This window comes from Emydura macquarii, unplaced genomic scaffold (genome assembly GCF_026122565.2).
Source record: "Emydura macquarii macquarii isolate MOO-44397 ecotype Brisbane River unplaced genomic scaffold, CSIRO-AGI_Emac_v2 contig_2636, whole genome shotgun sequence".
Classification (NCBI taxonomy): domain Eukaryota; kingdom Metazoa; phylum Chordata; order Testudines; family Chelidae; genus Emydura; species Emydura macquarii.
The window spans coordinates 3118728-3136577 of record NW_027132773.1 but is presented as its reverse complement, the minus strand read 5'-3'; the positions used below and the strand labels follow the sequence as shown (position 1 = coordinate 3136577).

Sequence of the window (17850 nt, the reverse complement as noted above, 5' to 3'; positions counted from 1 at the left end):
ACATTTATATACATTTGAATGTAGATCAAATTGGGAAGTAAACTGTTTCACAAGGGAGGGATATACTGTTGCACTTTAGGCCCAAACATGTCTTTCTTACCGCATGCGATAATTCTCCACAACATTTACAGCAGTATTTGTTTTGAATAAGTCTTAAGACTATTTTAGGTAATATGTAATCTACAGCATTTATATTTTGTATTTTAGGAAGCTGAATATGGTGGACATGATCAGATAGATTTGTATGATGATGTCATCTCTCCATCTGCAAATAATGGAGATGCCCCAGAGGACCGTGATTATATGGACTCTCTCCCACCATCAGTTGGAGATGACGTAGGTAAAGGAGCGGCACCAAATGTTGTGTATACATATACTGGAAAGAGAATTGCATTGTACATTGGAAATCTTACTTGGGTAAGTGTTGGAATTCAGCCACACACATGCTCTTTTATTATGCTAGTAATCATACATGGATCAAATATACTCGTAGTTGACAGAATTTTACTAAAATATTTAATTTTTTGGCACATAAAAGAAAAATAATTTACTGATATCTTAAAAGAACAGAGAAGCAGGTTTTCCGAACATATTAGTGAAAATCTTGGGGAAGACACACACTCTTGAGATGTTCATGAAAATGGAGGATATTTATAATATAAAGGTGCAGTTGTGTTTTAGTTGTCTTACTTGTAGAATAAGTTAAAGGTAAAAGGGGAAGATTTCTGGGAAAACATGGTAGGTTTGACACCCCATTAGGGCTTTGGGGACATTCTGAAGGAAGGTGCAGAACAAATTAATACTATCAAGAGCCTTATATCTATAAACTGATCTATTTTGAGTAATCCTTTGTTGAAGTTTTTACTTTTAAAGGGAACTGTAATGTGAGGTTTCTCTGAGAATTCTTCAATATCATTCTCAAAGACTGTGTGTTGCAGTGGCTTACCAGACAAAACTGTTCCAAGCATCTGTCTTAAGAGTTGCTTACTTTCAGCTGCTGCAGATCTATGAACCAAATTTGTATTTTCCCTGAGACAGTGTATTTTGTTGTTGGCACTAATTGTTGGCCTGTAGTGTCCTTTTTAAAAATAAAAATATGTAAGATGCTAATCAGTAGCTGAACTAATTTGACATTACAATTACAATTAATCTGAAAACCAATTTCTCTACCTCCTTACATTCAAAATTCTGAGTTCATGGTTGCTTCTTTTGCTAAAACCTATAGTAGTGCTCAGCATGCAGAAAAATGCTTCATGCTTTAAGTGTTTGTTGTTAAGTATTGCAGTATCCTGATTTTCAGGCACTTTCCAGGCAAGTAAAGGAGGCATTGATTTATCAAACACTTCATTAAAATATTTATTTATAGAGATGGGATTTTCAAAACACAGTGTTGGCCTAACGCTGTTCCCATTGAAGTCAGTGGCCAGTTGACCAATAGGCTAATTCTGAGTGTTTTTGAAAATCCATATGTAACTTTTAAATCTGTATAATTACTACTGACTTGGCATCTTAAACAGAACTATCTACAAAATTTTGTGTTTACCGTCTTAAGGATTGTCAAGTTTTTGTTTTTTTGTTTTGTTTTTGTTTTAAGTGGCGTGAGATTCAGCAATGTAGTTTGCTTGCTGTGAGCCAGAAGGGTATTGAGGGTTCTATACTGGAGCTAGTGTGATTGGGGGATAGTAAATGGGGAGTGTAAAATCTTGTACATGCAGTTCCCTCTCTCTCCTGAAATTTAGGGGGGGTTCTGGAGTTAAAGGCTTTCTTCTTACTCTAACACCTTTGGTGCTAGTGCATACATAGGCCTGGTCTACACTGCGAAGGAAGGTTGATGGAATGCGGCTTCTGTCGACCACATAATGTATGCGTCTTCACTGGCTGGTCAGTTCTGCCAACTTAAATCATGGGAAAATTTGACATAATAAAGCTACCTCTGCAAGTGGCGCAGCACTGAAATCGAATTGTTTGGGTCGAATGAGCGACAGTGTAGGTGAAGCGCAGCGTAATTCGATGTAATTGGCCTCCGTGAGTTATCCCACAGTGCTCTGCTGTGACTGCTCTGCATGTTTGTACTTGCTGCACTGTGGCCACATACACAGGAAACAGCCCCTCCCCTCAAGCCCTGGGAAATTTTGAATTCCTATTTCCTGTTTTGTCAGTGTGGAGAGAGCTAGCCAGCAGAACTGTTCATGGTGAATGCATGCCCCAAACGTGCTCTAGCCTGGAGTCGACCTGAGGTCTTGGGTCTCATAGGTCTGTGGGGCAAAGAGTCTGTTTTGGCTCAGCTCCGAGCCAGCAAAAGAAATTTAGATATTTACGAAAAGATATTATGCGGCATTTTGGAAAAGGGGCCCAGGAGGGATGTGAAGCAGTGCCGCGTTATCAAAGAGCTGAGGCAGGCATATCAGAAAACTCAGGAGGCGAACAGTCATTCTGGCTTGTCACCAAAGACATTCTGCTTTTATGAGGAGCTGCATGCAATTATCAGCGGTGACCCTCATCACTGTACTGCCATGCAGCATAGATACCTTGGGAATCCAGGATGAATGAGGAGGACTCTGTGGATGAGGAGGAAGAAGAGGAAGAAAATAGGGGCCAGGTGACTGGGGAATCCATTCTCCCTGAAAGCCAGGAGCTGTTTGTAATCCCAGAACAGCTCAGCCAGATGCAGGACACTGTGAGCGACCAAGATGCTGGAGAAGGCACATCTGGTGAGTATGTGCTGCAAATCTCTTTTCTGTGGTTATCTCCCAGTCCAGCTTCTTGTCATAGCATGGGGAAAAAATAGTGGTGGTGGGGATGGGCTTCCTCGTTGTTAGTTTGCCTAAGCAAGGGGTTCCCCCCAGAAAAGAATGTTTTTGTGCACAGTGATGCTCTGAGAATCCTCCGTGGATATCTCCAGGAAACTTTCATTAAGGTACTCTGATCCTTTGCAGAAGGTTTCTGGGGAGAGCAGCCTTATTTCTCCACTGCGATAAGACACTTTTCCCCACCACTCTCTTATTAATTGTGTAGGCATCATCTTGGAACACAGCATAGCAGCATAAGGGCCAGACCTGTACCAGATGCTTGTAGTAAATCCTTCCTTTCCGCCTCTGTTACCCTCAGGAGACTGATACCACTCATGGTCACCTAGGGAGGATGGCGCAAATTTGCAGTACCCACTCCATATGACTGGGTTTTTTTCACTCTGCCATGGGAGGTTTTTTGGGGTACGTAAACTGTAAGTTACAAGACAGCATTTGATTGTGATGTGTCTTAGGGGTTGCGAGATGGGTGCCCACAAATGGTTTCACCTGGGGGAATTTCACCCTCCCCCCACATACACACACCCTCTGTACCGCCTTTTCCAAAACCAATTTTTGGGAAGGTCAGGGAGGTGCAACAATCCTGCTGGTTGAGGATCTATGGACTTATGCAGCATTCACTATAGGGATTTCTCTTAAATGGATGCACCAGCCCCTTTCTTACCGTGGCTGGAATGGCACTACGACTCCTGCAATCGGTAGAGATTGGTATGCAGGTATGCCATTCCCTTGGGAATATAAATGGGAGTTATTTTTACATTGTAACGTTGCTTTTCATCCATGGGGCTAGCTAACAATGGATACCTTTTGCTTTGCTTGCCTTTCAGTGGACAGCATGGCCTTCGGCTCAGCATCTAATACTCGCGCTGACCGCCTGTCGCAAATTAGAAGGTGCAAAAAAAAAAACCTCGGAATGACATGTTCACTGAGATAATGAACACCTCCGTCGCTGCTGACACTGAGCCAAGAGCCTGGAGGATTTCATTATCAGAGAAAATGAACATGGATATGGAGAACAGGAAGGCGGCCCAAGAACGTGAGCATGCAACATAATGAGGGATCAATCGGATATGTTGAGGCATTTGGTTGAGGTTCAAGAAGAGCAGTGGCAGGATAGACTCCCTCTCCTGCCCCTGCAAAACTCTCAACTCATGCATTCTTTCCTAGCCCCCACCCCCAAGCGATCTAGGAGGAGATTGAGCAGGGTGCAGTATCTGCACCACTCCATGCCAGGTGAGGGGAGGAGAAAGAGGCGCCAGTATCTTTAAGAAATGGGACTGTGTTGTTTGCTGTTTGCACATTGAAACTTTGCTCTGTGTCACCTCACAGCCCCATTACAATGCATGAACAATGTTGAAATAACTTCATTTCCCTCCACTGTAAACGATCAACAATAAAAATATACTGCTTTAAAGATCATTGCTCTTTCTTTATTGAGACCACGGGGATTCGCACTTGTGGGAAGGGTAGCTCAGTGCTGTAGTGCTGAGGAATGAGTAGGGGATGGAAGGTAAGACAGAACACAGATTTTTCAGAAACATTAGGTCTCACTTCAAAACTGATTTTTTCAAGGCTTCCCTGAGGTGCAGTGCTCTGTGGCTGGCTCTCAGCATTGCACTGCTGTCTGGCTGCTCAAAATTGGCAGCCAGCCTATTTTCCTCCATGACCCAACCCATAGGGAACTTTCCCCCCTTTGTCTCACAGACCTTATGGAGCGCACAGCATGCACAGATAACTGCTGGAATGTTTTTTTCACTTAGGCCTAGCCTAGTGAGTAAACAGCGTCAGTGAGCCTTTAAACGTCCAAATGCACATTCCACAACCATTCCGCGCTTGCTGAGCCTATTATTGAACCTCTCCTCACTGTGCAGGTGCCCGGTGAACAGCTTCATCAACCAGGGGATCAATGTGTACGCAGGGTCTCCAAGGATCACTATTGGCATTTCAACATCACCAATATTTATTTTTGGGTCAGGGAAGAAAGTCCCTGCTTGCATCTTTTGGAACAGACCTGAGTTCCTAAAGATGTGCGCGTCATGCACTTTTCCAGACCACCCCACATTGATGTTGGTGAAGCGTCCCGGGATCCACAAGGGACTGCAACACCATTGAGAAGTATCCCTTTCGATTGATGTACTCTGTGGCTAGGTGGTCCGGCGCTAAGGTAGAGATATATGTACCATCTATCGCCGCCCCCATCCCCCCCACAGTTTGGAAACCCCATTGTGGAAAAACCCATCTACTATGTCCTGCATGTTTCCCAAAGTCACTACCCTTCTTAGCAGAAGTCTGTTAATGGCCCGGCAAACATGTATTACAGCAGCTCCCGCATGGATTTACCAACTCGAAATTGATTCCCAACTGACCGGTAGCAGTCTGGCATTGTTAGCTTCCATAGAGTGATGGCCACCCGTTTCTCCACTGTCAGAGTTGGTCTCAACTGAGTGTTGATGTGTTTCAGGGCTGGGTATAGCTCTGTGCAAAGTTCAAGGAAAGTGGCCTTTCGCATACAAAAGTTCTGCAGCCACTGCTCATCATCCCTCACCTTCATAACGATGTGATCCCACCAGTCACTGCTTGTTTCCCTGGGACCAGAAGCAGCACTCCACCGATTGCAGATGCTGCATGACATCCAGCAGCAAATGGGAATTGTTTCGTTCTATGGCTGGTAGCAGGGCGTCTAGAGTAACATCACAATTTTCAGCGCTGCAGCCCCTGTCTCGCCCTTGAAAATACTGCAGGATAAGACGTGAAGTGTTTGTGATGCTCACAATGATAGTGCAGGAACTGAGTGGGCTCCATGCCTCTCCAGCAACAGCGTGCACGCAGCAGAGACAGGGTTTACAAAAATGGTGCAAAAAAGCGTTAATCTGTTTGTTTGGGACAAGAAGGGAAGGGAGGACGTTGCATCATGGGAGGACAACAGGCTTCCAAAAACCTCTGCGGCTAGTTGCAGTGTGGGATAGCTACCCATAGTGCACTGCTTTGATTGTCGGCCCAAGCGCGGCTAGTGGGGATGCAATCCCCCGACACACTGAGAGTGGTGTGATCACGCTCCTGCGACTTCTAAAATTCAGCGGGTGAAAGTTGATTTAAAATAAATCGACTTCACTCTGCAGTGTAGACAGGATCAGGGTGAAAGTATTTCATTTCAGAAATGGATAATACTCAATTTAGGAGTAAGCCTATAGCAGAGTGAGTTAGACATTGATGGATGTCACACACAGGCCATGGAAGTGGCTAATAAACTCTGCTTTTCTTACTCTTTTTTGTTTTTTTTCCTTTGCCACTCCTACTCCTGTGCAAGTAAAACAAAACTTATTAGAATCTTTCTGTCTAAAGCTTCCAAAAAAAAAAATAGTTCATGGTTCAGGATTTTAATGAATTAAATTTCCTTGCCAGTTTTGGCTCTGGAATAGAGCACCATGTACACGGGGTACAAATGTACTAACACATCTGAAAGTGAAGCACACTCTTGAAAAGGTCTCGAAGTCTGACCTTATTCAGGATCTTAGACTAATAGAAACTGCTGAATAATAATCTGTTTAAATAGGAAATATTTGCAATCCTTGACATATAAACCAAACCATGTAACAGTGACTATTGAAATTGGTCAGATTGGGTCTTGCAGCCTTGAAAATATCTGTTTTTGTTTTTTTAAAAAAAAACAACAAAAAAAACCCCAACAAACAACTTCAAATGCAGCTTTCTTTAAGATGGTATAGTAGGCCTGGTAATGAATGTCAGGTGCTGTTAGTGCCGTATGTGTTGTATTACACATTATTTGTCTGTACATATATTTTAACAATGATCTTTTTGAGAATTAACTGTAAAGTGTCACTTAAAATGTTTTCTGGCCTTTTCTACAAACAGCCACAGAGAGCATCCAGTGAGATGCACTACTGCGTGATTATTTTCACAATAAAGTAAAAAGCAGTAGTACAAATGTACAAGATTAGGCTGCTGTATTCATAGTGAAAATTGGTATCTTAATGTATCTTGAATATAAAATGAATCTTGAATATAAAAATATTTTGCAGTGGACAACCGATGAAGACTTAACTGAAGCAGTCCATTCACTGGGAGTAAATGATATTTTGGAGATAAAATTTTTTGAAAACCGTGCTAATGGCCAGTCAAAGGGGTAAGAATTTGTAATCCACCTTTTTTCTGCTATTGGTCATTGATCTGCTACAGTGAGGGTGGCTGGTCCGTGTTTCCCATAGCTAGCAATGAGATGATCACTTTTGTTGGACAGTTACATCTAGCAAGGATTTTGTATCCTATTGTTTCATATTAATGACTAATTCAATAATAGAAGTAAGTGCTGAAGACAATACTATAGGTTTTACTGTTCCCTGAATGGGATTGATATTGGCATTCCTTATCCACTCTTATTTTCCTAAATTTCAGACTTGTGTGCTCTTAATTTTAACTTTATCAGTGTGGAATGCCTTTTTATTCTACTTTTTGTCAAATCTTTTTCAAAACTTGATTTGTTAGCCTTCTGTTTCTCCATTTTTGTTTTGCATAGCTCTCTGCCAGTGCCTCTCAGTCCTTATTAATAACACATCTGAGAATCCAGTACACAGCTTTTGCTGATTAGAAATTGTCAATCATGTGAGTTTGTAGTGTGGACAAACTAAGACTATTTCACTTGTGACTTAAACTATATTTGATTTAAGATCTTCAGGATTGCAAAGTTAGTTTATTGAACACAGGTGTGCCTCAAAATTGTTAAATATTTGGATATATACTCTTGCCATTTTTGTGTGTGTGAGAACCTACCTTTTTAAACTAGCTTTCAGAATGCAGTTTTGATTAAATTACAATTGAAAGGAAGAATAAGTTGGTTTATGCCAGCTTTATCAAATACAGCTCAGTGGTGGGAGATCATGTCCCGTGGTAAAATATGGATTTTTAAAATATTCTTTAAACTTGACTAAATTTGATCTAGCTTGTTATAGTTTAATTATCCAAAATATAAAATAAGTTTCCTTAAGAAATCCTGATTTATAGAGGAGAAATATTCATTCATTACCTTTGAGCTGCCCTGAAAGTCTCTATGAGAAAACATCTTTCCTTAATCCATTTATGTTAATCTTATCTCTGCAATAATTCATTTCCTAATGAGGCTTTTTAGTCACTGGAAACATGTTCAGAAATTGAAGCAAAGGGTCTAAATTTTGTGGACATGTTACCCAAACAGGTGCATACTGTATGATTTAGCAGAAGAAAAGTTACTTTCCCATCTCCATCCTTTTCATGGGCATTTTGGATCAAAATCGTAATTAAGTTTCATATTTACATTTAATGTTCTTTTCTTCTCTCTTTAGAATTTGCATTATGATCTTTCAAGTATCTTTCAGACTGAATTAATCAAGTTTGTGGGGAGTTTTTTTGTCAAATGTTCTTTTGTTTGCCATGTATTTATCCTTTCTTTGGAAGGCAATCAGATTTTTCTGGTGGAAAGAAACTGATGCAACTTTCTCTCACTTCTTTTTAGGTTTGCCCTTGTAGGTGTAGGATCTGAGGCATCCTCCAAAAAGTTGATGGATCTCTTGCCTAAAAGAGAATTGCATGGACAAAATCCTGTTGTAACTCCATGCAATAAACAGTTCCTGAGTCAGTTTGAAATGCAGTCAAGGAAAAGTAAGCCTTCTCTTCTTAGATGCATTATAACTTGAAAGAACAAAGGTCCATTTCAGGAAAGGTATTGCAATATGCACTCAGCCCATGATAACGTGTGTATGGCTCCAAATAGTTATTAAATATTTACGATTCGCTCCAGATACCTTTTGAAAAGTTTCCCTAATACCTTTATGGATTTTTTCCCTATAGTTCTTTGAAAAACACTATATGCGCGAAAACATTCATACGATCAGATTGAACAAAATGAAGAATATATTAACAACTTGGACATTTGCAGACAAATTGGATTAGATTCTGATATCTGGCTGAGCTCTGCTTGTTGCAGGATCTGGAGGGAGATGAGTATTATTGCTCTGTCCTTCACATAGCAGTTGGGCCATGGCGCAGATTTTAGCTGCATCGGGTCTAGTATAACTTGCTTCTGAATGCAATGGGCCCAAGGTGCTCTTCCATAGCATGAAATGCTTCTACGTTCTAGCCAAACCCCTTTCCTCAGCTGAACTCCCTATGCTGGAAAATGGGAAACAAGAAGGCTTGGTGTGTGGCTGTCTACGCCAGTCTGGTAACACACCAGGGGAATCCTTGAATAAGTGAGCTTTGCTGTGGCTTTGTGCCGGCGGACCAATGTAGTGCAACCAGGGCAGGAGGCAAGATTTGACCCATTAAATCCACCTCACTCCTTTTGAAAGGAAAGAAATTATCAAGAAATAAAATCTGCACAATGGGAAACACATTTTTACATGTAACAAACTTAAAAAAATCATCAATGAACTTCTGACGTGAGTAAAAATATGAATGAATTTTTTGTATTGTACCTTTTAGTCAGACTCTATGCTTGATTCCCTTCTCAACATGCAGTAAGAAAGGGGGAAAAGGAACCAAGCATAGAGGCAGAATAAAAACAACTATGCTTCACTCCCTGCTCTTCTGGACTGGACATGCCTCTCACTGATGGCTGACAGCTCAAGCCCACTGGTGGCTCTGGCCTAGAGGATGGCTTCTGTTTCCTTTTCTCCTTTATTATGTAGCAGTGGAGTCCCTAAAAGAGTTAACTAGGCAGGCGTCTCCACATTTCCAGCTCCTTTTACATGCTTCCAAGCTCTTTTTTTCCCTTTTTCTCTTTAGTGAAGAGCCTAGATATCTGTTGAAGAAGCAGCTAGACACAAGAATAGCACTCTGTGATTGTCCACTTTTCTATCTGCAGACCCTAGTTGTCTGCAGACCACATTTTAGGAATCTTTATTTAGTGGGCTGAGCATGGGACAGATGGTTAAGAGACTGAATACAGTTGCCAACTCCCTTTCACTGATTTGCTGAAAGAATTTGGGCTAATCACTTGTCTTCTCTGTGACTCTGTTTCCCTATCTATAAAATAGAGAAGGATGCTTTATAAAGCACTTTGAGATCTATGCATGAAAAATGTGTATAAATATGACGGGTTAATGCTCAGCATTGCTGCAATAACTATTGAACAGCATGCAGCCCAAAAAACCAAAAACCAACCCTCTAGATCAAGAATTGAAAAATACTTTATCCAACTTCATGTTATGGAATGATAATATACTTTTGCTTCCCCATTGCAGCTACACAGTCAGGCCAGATGTCTGGAGAAGGTAAAGCCGGTCCTCCAGGAGGTGGCTCACGTGCAGCATTTCCACCAAATAACAGAGGGCGAGGCCGTTTTCCAGGTGGCATTCCGGGTGGGGACAGATTCCCTGGACCTGCAGGACCGGGAGGACCACCACCTCCTTTCCCAGGTAAAGACACTAAAATCTTTGTTTGATTTCCTAGCTTATCACTGTCAGTTATTAATATAGCACACTTTTTGTTTTGAGAATTGCAGAGATCTAGGGAATTGGACCCAAGATGCTTGTTTACAATAAGTGTTCACTTTGTTATAGAAGAAGGAGAGCCCGGAGCATGGGCCTGGTCCAAGATCCGAGGCCTGAACCAGAGACTGTGAACCAAAGTTAGGCCATGTTAAAATAGATGTTTACAAGTTCACTATGTGACCTTGGCAAAAGTATTGTTAGCATGGCTAAAACACAGGCACTCTTAAGAAGCAACAGATACTGGGTATGTGTGAGAACACACTCCAAAAGATTAGCCCAGGGACATTCTGGCATAACACCAGATAAGAGGGTCTGCTAGAAGTAATGAATAGGAATGTTGTGCCCGAGACACCTGGAGCATGATACAAGGGGATGTAACAAGCAGATGTCATGAAACACATAAGATGGTACAAGAGTTGTAAATCTATAAATATTGGGATGCCTTGCCATAACCTTTGTGCGGCCTTGGGGACAGCAGAAAGTCTTGCTACTTACTGAGTTCTTCCTTGCCACTGGACGCTCGTGTTAGTGTACCTGTATCACGGAGCCACGGCACTTGTACTGTGTTTTGAGGGCAATAATCTGGTCAAGTGCCTTTGTCACCAAACTGTGCCGGTGGTCCTCCTTTCTGGGTAGTATTGTTGAGGTCTGCTGAACCAACTGTCTGTGCAGGGCTGGGACAGCAAATGGAAAGAGCATGCACACACCTAACTGACAACACTTGTCGGATTGTAGGATTCTGTGGGAGTTCTATATTACTGTTCAGCATAGGAAAATCTAACTTCAGACATAAAAAGGGGTGTTTTCAGGCTCCAGAGAAGTAGGTATAAACAAACTTGATGCCACTATTATAACAAAAATTCTTAAAGTGATAGATAACTTTTAGTGTCACAATGTATATTTTAGAACACTAGTTGCAATAAAGAATTATTGGTGGTCCATCACTGCACGAGCTTGTCTTCACTGCTAAAGCTGACACTGCAGTGAAGAGAAACTCTGTGTGTTGTGAGGCAAGTTTAAGTATTCTAATAAGTATTATCATGCAGTGAAATCAATTGTCTATAACATTCAAATTTAAAGGAACACTTAACTTGAAAATCATTCATTTAAAAAAGAACTGAAAGCAGATTTGGATGCTACACCCGGCCTTAATTTTCCTTAAAAGTACTTGTGACTTTATGATCACTTTTCCATACTTTATATATGTTCTTTCTCTGTGAAAGACCTACACAAACAGCAAGGTTATGCTGACTTAAATCTTTTCCAGTACTAATACCCTTTGGTGTTACTTATATCAATAATAGGTGCTAGATTTTCAGACAACATTGTGACTTTAAAAAAAATGTTAATGGTATCCCTTTAAATGTTAGTAGTCAAGTACCTGTTTGAACTTTGCCAAATGATAATTTGCCTTTTGCAAAGGTGAGAATGGATAATGTCTCATGCACATCAAAATTGTTCAGTGCGACTTGTAAAAGTATTGGTTAAAATGATCTAATTATGGAAATATCTTCTTATTTTCCCATTTTTCTTTCAGCTGGACAAACTCCACCCCGTCCACCTCTAGGTCCTCCTGGTCCCCCAGGCCCACCAGGTCCACCTCCTCCTGGTCAGGTTCTTCCTCCTCCATTAGCTGGGCCTCCTAATCGCGGTGACCGTCCACCACCACCAGTTCTGTTTCCTGGACAACCTTTTGGTCAGCCTCCGCTGGGTCCACTTCCTCCTGGTCCTCCTCCTCCAGTTCCAGGCTATGGCCCCCCTCCAGGTCCACCACCACCACAGCAGGGTCCACCTCCACCTCCCGGCCCTTTTCCCCCTCGTCCACCTGGTCCACTTGGGCCACCCCTGACACTTGCTCCTCCTCCACATCTCCCTGGGCCACCTCCAGGTGCACCCCCACCAGCTCCACACGTGAATCCAGCTTTCTTCCCCCCACCAGCCAATAGTGGCATACCTACTTCAGACAGCCGTGGTCCACCACCAACAGATCCATATGGCCGACCTCCACCTTATGACAGGGGTGACTATGGGCCACCTGGCAGGTGAGTGCTTTTAGGGTAGTGCGCTTGGTAACACATTTATTCCCTGTAGGAGGAATCAGGTTCTTTTTGGCTTTTAAGTAGCTTTTTCTCCATTTTCTTCACTAAAACATCTGTTAGAATATTTTGCTAGGTGTAGAAGCATCCTCAGATGCAACATCCATCTCTTTTCCCCTCTTTGACTCAGATCTCTATCTGCCTTCACTTTTTGTAACCTTGGTGTCATTATTGACCTCATACATTTTCTATTTCTACCTGGCACTACCTCTGCAATGGTTTTTATGCTTTTGCCTGAGTTCTAGCTCTAGAAATCTTCCTTTTCATCTTCTCTTACTTCGACTGTTTGGCAACTATCTTCTCATGGCCTTCCCAAATCCCAGCTTTGCAGACTCCATCACATGCAAAATGCTGCTGTCTTTTTCTTAACATTTTTATAGTGCTGTATTTGTAAGTACAGTATAAAGCACGATGGCCATATCACCCCCATATTCACTCAACTCCGCCGGTCCCCATTCTTTTCAGAATTCAGTTCAGAATTGGTATCCTTATCTCAAAAATCCTCCATGGATTTTTTTCTGCCTCTGGGACTTCTACCTTTCTTTCTTTCTTTCCTAGCTCCGTCTGCTTATCTAGTACCAATCTTGCTATAGTTGGTGCAGAATCCTTCTCTGGAGCTCCTGCTACCTGGAACAGCCTTCCTAATTCTCAAATTTTATCGGAAAAATCCCTTTTCCTTTGCCTGTACCTTAGTTTCTCTATCACTCTGCTGTTGTTTATTATTCATTGTATTTGTGTTAAACTCTGTAAAGCATTTGGGGAGACAGTATGTAAGAAAGGAAGTATATAAAATGAAGTTTTATTGTATTTACATGTAGATCTTATGAGTTATAATGGTCATGCTTCCAGCGTGAGGAAGACATGCGTATTGTGTCCTTTAATATTAATTTTATTTTTTCTGTTTCTGTTTGTTGGACATTTGGTTCTGGTTCTTTCAGTTATTCATGGAATTCAAAAGTGAAAATTAATTATTTTATAAATTTAATGTTCATATAGAAATTATATGGAAATTTAGTACATTTGGCATAATTACCTGATATATAATCATAATAAACACCAGGTCTTTTCTGGTATCCAAGATTGAGATTGTCCACAGTGTGTAGAAGGATGGGGGCGGAAACGGGAGGGAGAACAGGGCAGAACCACTGCATTTGCTGTCCAATATTTTCATTATAATAATTTCAAAATTACAATCCATAACTATTTAAATTGTCATTAATTATATATCATAGGCGTTTCACTGGAAATAACATGTCCATAAGAGAACAATTACATATTCCATTGTATTGGAGGCATACGAAAAATAATACTCAAAACTCAGGGAGGTATGAATTTTTAGACATTTCCTCTTATGCTAAACTGGCTATAGGATCTTGTTCCACTTCTTGCTCTTAAGAGGATAGCATTGCTTATCATTCTGCATTTTCTTTCTACCAGAATAACTAACACTGTTTCAATAATAATATCCAGCGGTGAGCCAGTTTAACAGTCTCATTAACATCATCCTCCAGATGGTCTGTGTAACAGAGACTGGCTGATTGGACACTGCAGAATTGGATGGAAATTTTTTATCCTCATTTTGTATAGGTTAATTTCCATGTCAATGGAAACCACATACAGGTGATCAATAAAATATTATTTACAGCACTCAGTAAGAATACAAGAATTCCCTTTTACAACACTAAGTGTAAGCTTGACACTTTCTCCATAAGCTTTCTTGTTAAAATAGTAAATTGGAGCACCCTTGAACTTGACCAAAAAAATGTTGGAAATTAAATCAGAAGTAAAATTTTTGAAGTGTCATTCAGGAAGTGGAGCATTAATAATGCTAGACCATATTTACTTCATCTGCTGCATAATTTAAAGTCCTGATGTGATAGAGCATGGGATTGGGAGCCAGGAATTTGAATTCTAATCCCATTTTTGATGTAAATTCTATCTCTGACTGGACAAGTCACCTGACTCCCCTACCTCAGTTTCCCCAACTGTACAATAGGGATAATACCTGCTGGTCTCATAGGGGAGTTGTGAAGATGAGTTAGTATTTGTAAAGTATTTGAAGATGGAAAGCACAATATAACTGCTTCTGAATCTTCAATAAAAATGGATGGTCAAAGATGACTTATGCACTTTTACACAGCAGATGTTTTAATGGTATTGTACTTTTTTTGCCTGCAAGTTTTGTACTGTAAAATTATTTTTAAAACAAAAACAAAAAACAACAAAAAACCTGCTTTCTGTCCTGTTTGTCACTTTGCTTAAAGTTGCAAACTTGAGTTTTTGATAACTGCAATGCTATCTTCATAAGCTTTGGATTACTTTTTTAAACTTTAGTTTTATTACTTGCAGAGAAATGGATGCTGCAAGAACACCTTTAAGTGAAGCAGAGTTTGAAGAAATTATGAATAGAAATAGGGCCATTTCAAGCAGTGCCATTTCAAGAGCTGTGTCAGATGCCAGTGCTGGTCAGTAAATCTTTAGTGTCTCTGCTGTTCCACCCCACTAAAAGTAATTTATAACTTCCCCATTGGGAAGCGTGGCAATGTGAAGCCACTTTATATATATATTTCCTGATTGTAGATCTATTTTATGACCGTCTTGATTTGAACTATACTCAAATTAGATAAATTTTATTACATTTTAATCTCTTTAATCCACTAACAGCAAATTTACTTTCTTCTTTTCAGGGGACTATGGAAGTGCTATAGAGACCTTAGTAACTGCTATTTCCTTAATTAAACAATCCAAAGTATCTGCTGATGATCGTTGTAAAGTACTTATTAGCTCTCTGCAGGATTGCCTTCATGGAATTGAGTCCAAGTCTTATGGTTCTGGATCAAGGTAAAGCTTTCCTATTTCATTCACTAGCTACAATCTAAATAAACAAGACCTGTAAAGGATAGGGGAAGGTATTTTATCCTCATTTTATAGATGGGGAACTGAGGTACAGCGTAATTAAGTGACCTGCCTAAAGTCACACAGAAAGTCTGTGGTAGAGCCAGAAATTGAACCCAAATCTTCTGAATCCCAGTTAATTGTCTTAAAAACAAGGCTATCTTTCCTCCCCAAAAAGGCCTGCTGTAGCCTCATTTTAAATTTAATTTTAATTAGAATTGTATTTCTTTACATGCTGCAATAATAGTAGTAAACATCAAAATTAAATTTATTACAAACTTGTGAACAGATAGATACATAATCATGATTAAGAATGTATTTTATTAAAATTAATCACTCTTACTCTAAATTATACAAAGTTAGTTTTAATTTTTATGATGAACAGTTATCTATATTCTTGTCTAGGTTATTATGACTTTTAAATGGAAAGAAAATCGGATAAAAATGTTCTTGAGAGAGAGGGGCAGATTGAAGTCCGTCAGGCTTCACCCAATATTAACCAGAGATATTCATATTTCTTCTAGAATTCAACTCAGTACAGAATTCTGAGAGAGACTCAATTTGTAATCAGTCTAGATACTGTACTAATAGTGTAACTTATATATATTCATATTAAAACAAATAAAGTACCACTGTTCCCACAAACTTTCAATACCTAAAATGGCTGCCAGACTTGCAGCAGCCATTTTAGATAACTGCTCGTGGGAATGCATCCTTTCTTGTCCTCCTCTCCTCAGTTTTCTCTACCTCCTTCCTTTCAGTCAGTCCCTAGTACTAGTACATCTTCTCAAATGGTAGAGCAAGAATCAGATAGTATTGTGCTGAATCTACTGCTGGAGTCTTCAAAAGTGGAGAAGAAATTAATTAATTTGGATGGGTGGGAGTGGTTTATAGATTCCGTATTCTCTGAATACTAAGTCTGTGCTATTAAGTATTTGGTGGCTGCTTGAAGTAAAAAACAGATTCACCCCCATCTGCATGCAAGCATCAGTGTATCAGAGTGAACAGATGTCTTTTTTTTTCTTCTCAGCATTCTTGTTTGAGCATTTTCATTTGATTAAACAGTCAAAGCTCAACATATCTTAGTTTTTTTTTTTGTTGTGTGTATGTATTTTGAGTAAAAATTAATGAAGTAATTTCTTTTAGAAGACGTGAACGGTCAAGAGAGAGGGACCACAGCAGGTCAAGAGAAAAAAGCAGGCGTCACAAATCTCGTAGCAGAGATCGCCATGATGACTATTACCGGGAAAGAAGCCGTGAACGAGAGAGACATCGTGATCGTGACAGAGATCGTGATAGAGAGCGTGACAGAGAACGAGAGTATCGCCATCGTTAGAGAAGGTGGGCATTTCAGTTTTATGTTTCATAGGGTTGATGGTTACTTGAATTAACAGTAACTACTTTGGCCTTGGGATTATTTATACAGTAAATGTGTACACTTGAGTGGTCCAGCAGTATATACTGAATCCTTTCCTTCTTGTAGAATCTGAAGTGAACTTTGGTAAGTAATGGCAGGTAACTATCTTGACTTGATGTGGGTTTTTTCTTTTGCTAATTGCATGAATGTGTAACTTCTGTGGCGTGGTGTTAATCTTTGCAATTTTTATGGATGGGGGAATTAAATATGCTACTGAAAAGGCAGTAGCAAACCAGACTAATCAAAAGGAGTCTGTTCTTGCTTATCTAAACTCTGAAGATTAGGATACCCACAACCCTTAATCCCATTTCACAATTTCATTTTAAGATTTAGACATGTTTAAATTTGGATTATATCATTGTAAGCAGTACTTGCATATATAAAATCCTAATGCCTAAATCCTACAGAGCTAGTTGAGTTCTGGTGAATATCTGTTGGTTGCAGTGAGAGGTTTGCTTGAGTAACTGCAGCAGGATGTGGCTCTTTATTTTGTAAAATTGACCTCTTAATATTTCCTAAAATTTTCTGGTCCTTGAACTAAATTCAGATGTTGTCCCATCAATTTTCTGTGCTGCACAGTTGGAAATAGAATTCTTGCCTATAGTATAAAGATTCGTGAACAAATATACAACTCTGGGGATGGGTTCTTTTCTGGTTATTTTACACTCGCTAAAAAAGTGCTGTTTCAGACATCTAGAGTCCTTTTATATATTAAACTTTAAAAAAATTCTAATCAGCTGTAGAGTGGCACTTTGAGTAGATACTTAAGGTACCCTGAATTCATTGCATATTTAACTTAGTTATACATACAGATCATTTTGAGGATCTTGAATTGAAATTGCTTGATTTTTTTTTTCTTGAAATTTGAAACCAAAGCTGCTCTCTCTCTCTCTTTCTCTCTCTGTCATTCGGCAGCCATAATCTTTTCCTATCCTTGGGTATTTAGAACAGTTCCTTAAATGTCTGCTGACACTACTTCATTCTTAAATTTACCTTACAAATTTGGGAAACAAAGTTTAATGTGGCATTTAGTCATAGAAATTTATTCAAAAGACATTAATATAGTAGGAGCTAAACTATTTTGAGAATCATGCAACTCTTAGTAAGTCTTAAGTAAAAGGACTTATATAATCCACTTCAATTTTCTCTTG

At 39.8% G+C, this 17850-nt stretch overlaps 1 protein-coding gene across 5 annotated transcripts in view; it reads left to right on the top strand.

The window, feature by feature from the left end:
- The window catches only part of CPSF6 (cleavage and polyadenylation specific factor 6), a 43273-nt gene that overhangs the window by 18033 nt on the left and 7390 nt on the right, over nt 1-17850 (top strand). The window contains exons 2-11 of one of the 5 annotated variants that reach the window (XM_067564048.1): nt 208-417; nt 6848-6951; nt 8314-8459; nt 10043-10216; nt 11829-12333; nt 13620-13712; nt 14737-14852; nt 15075-15228; nt 16429-16623; nt 16766-16783. In XM_067564048.1, coding sequence (XP_067420149.1) covers nt 208-417; nt 6848-6951; nt 8314-8459; nt 10043-10216; nt 11829-12333; nt 13620-13712; nt 14737-14852; nt 15075-15228; nt 16429-16618 — 1692 coding nt within the window. In that variant the 3' untranslated portion in view covers nt 16619-16623; nt 16766-16783. The remainder of the gene's footprint in view (nt 1-207; nt 418-6847; nt 6952-8313; nt 8460-10042; nt 10217-11828; nt 12334-13619; nt 13713-14736; nt 14853-15074; nt 15229-16428; nt 16624-16765; nt 16784-17850) is intronic. The other 4 variants (XM_067564049.1, XM_067564046.1, XM_067564051.1 and 1 more) reach the window with 4 other exon arrangements.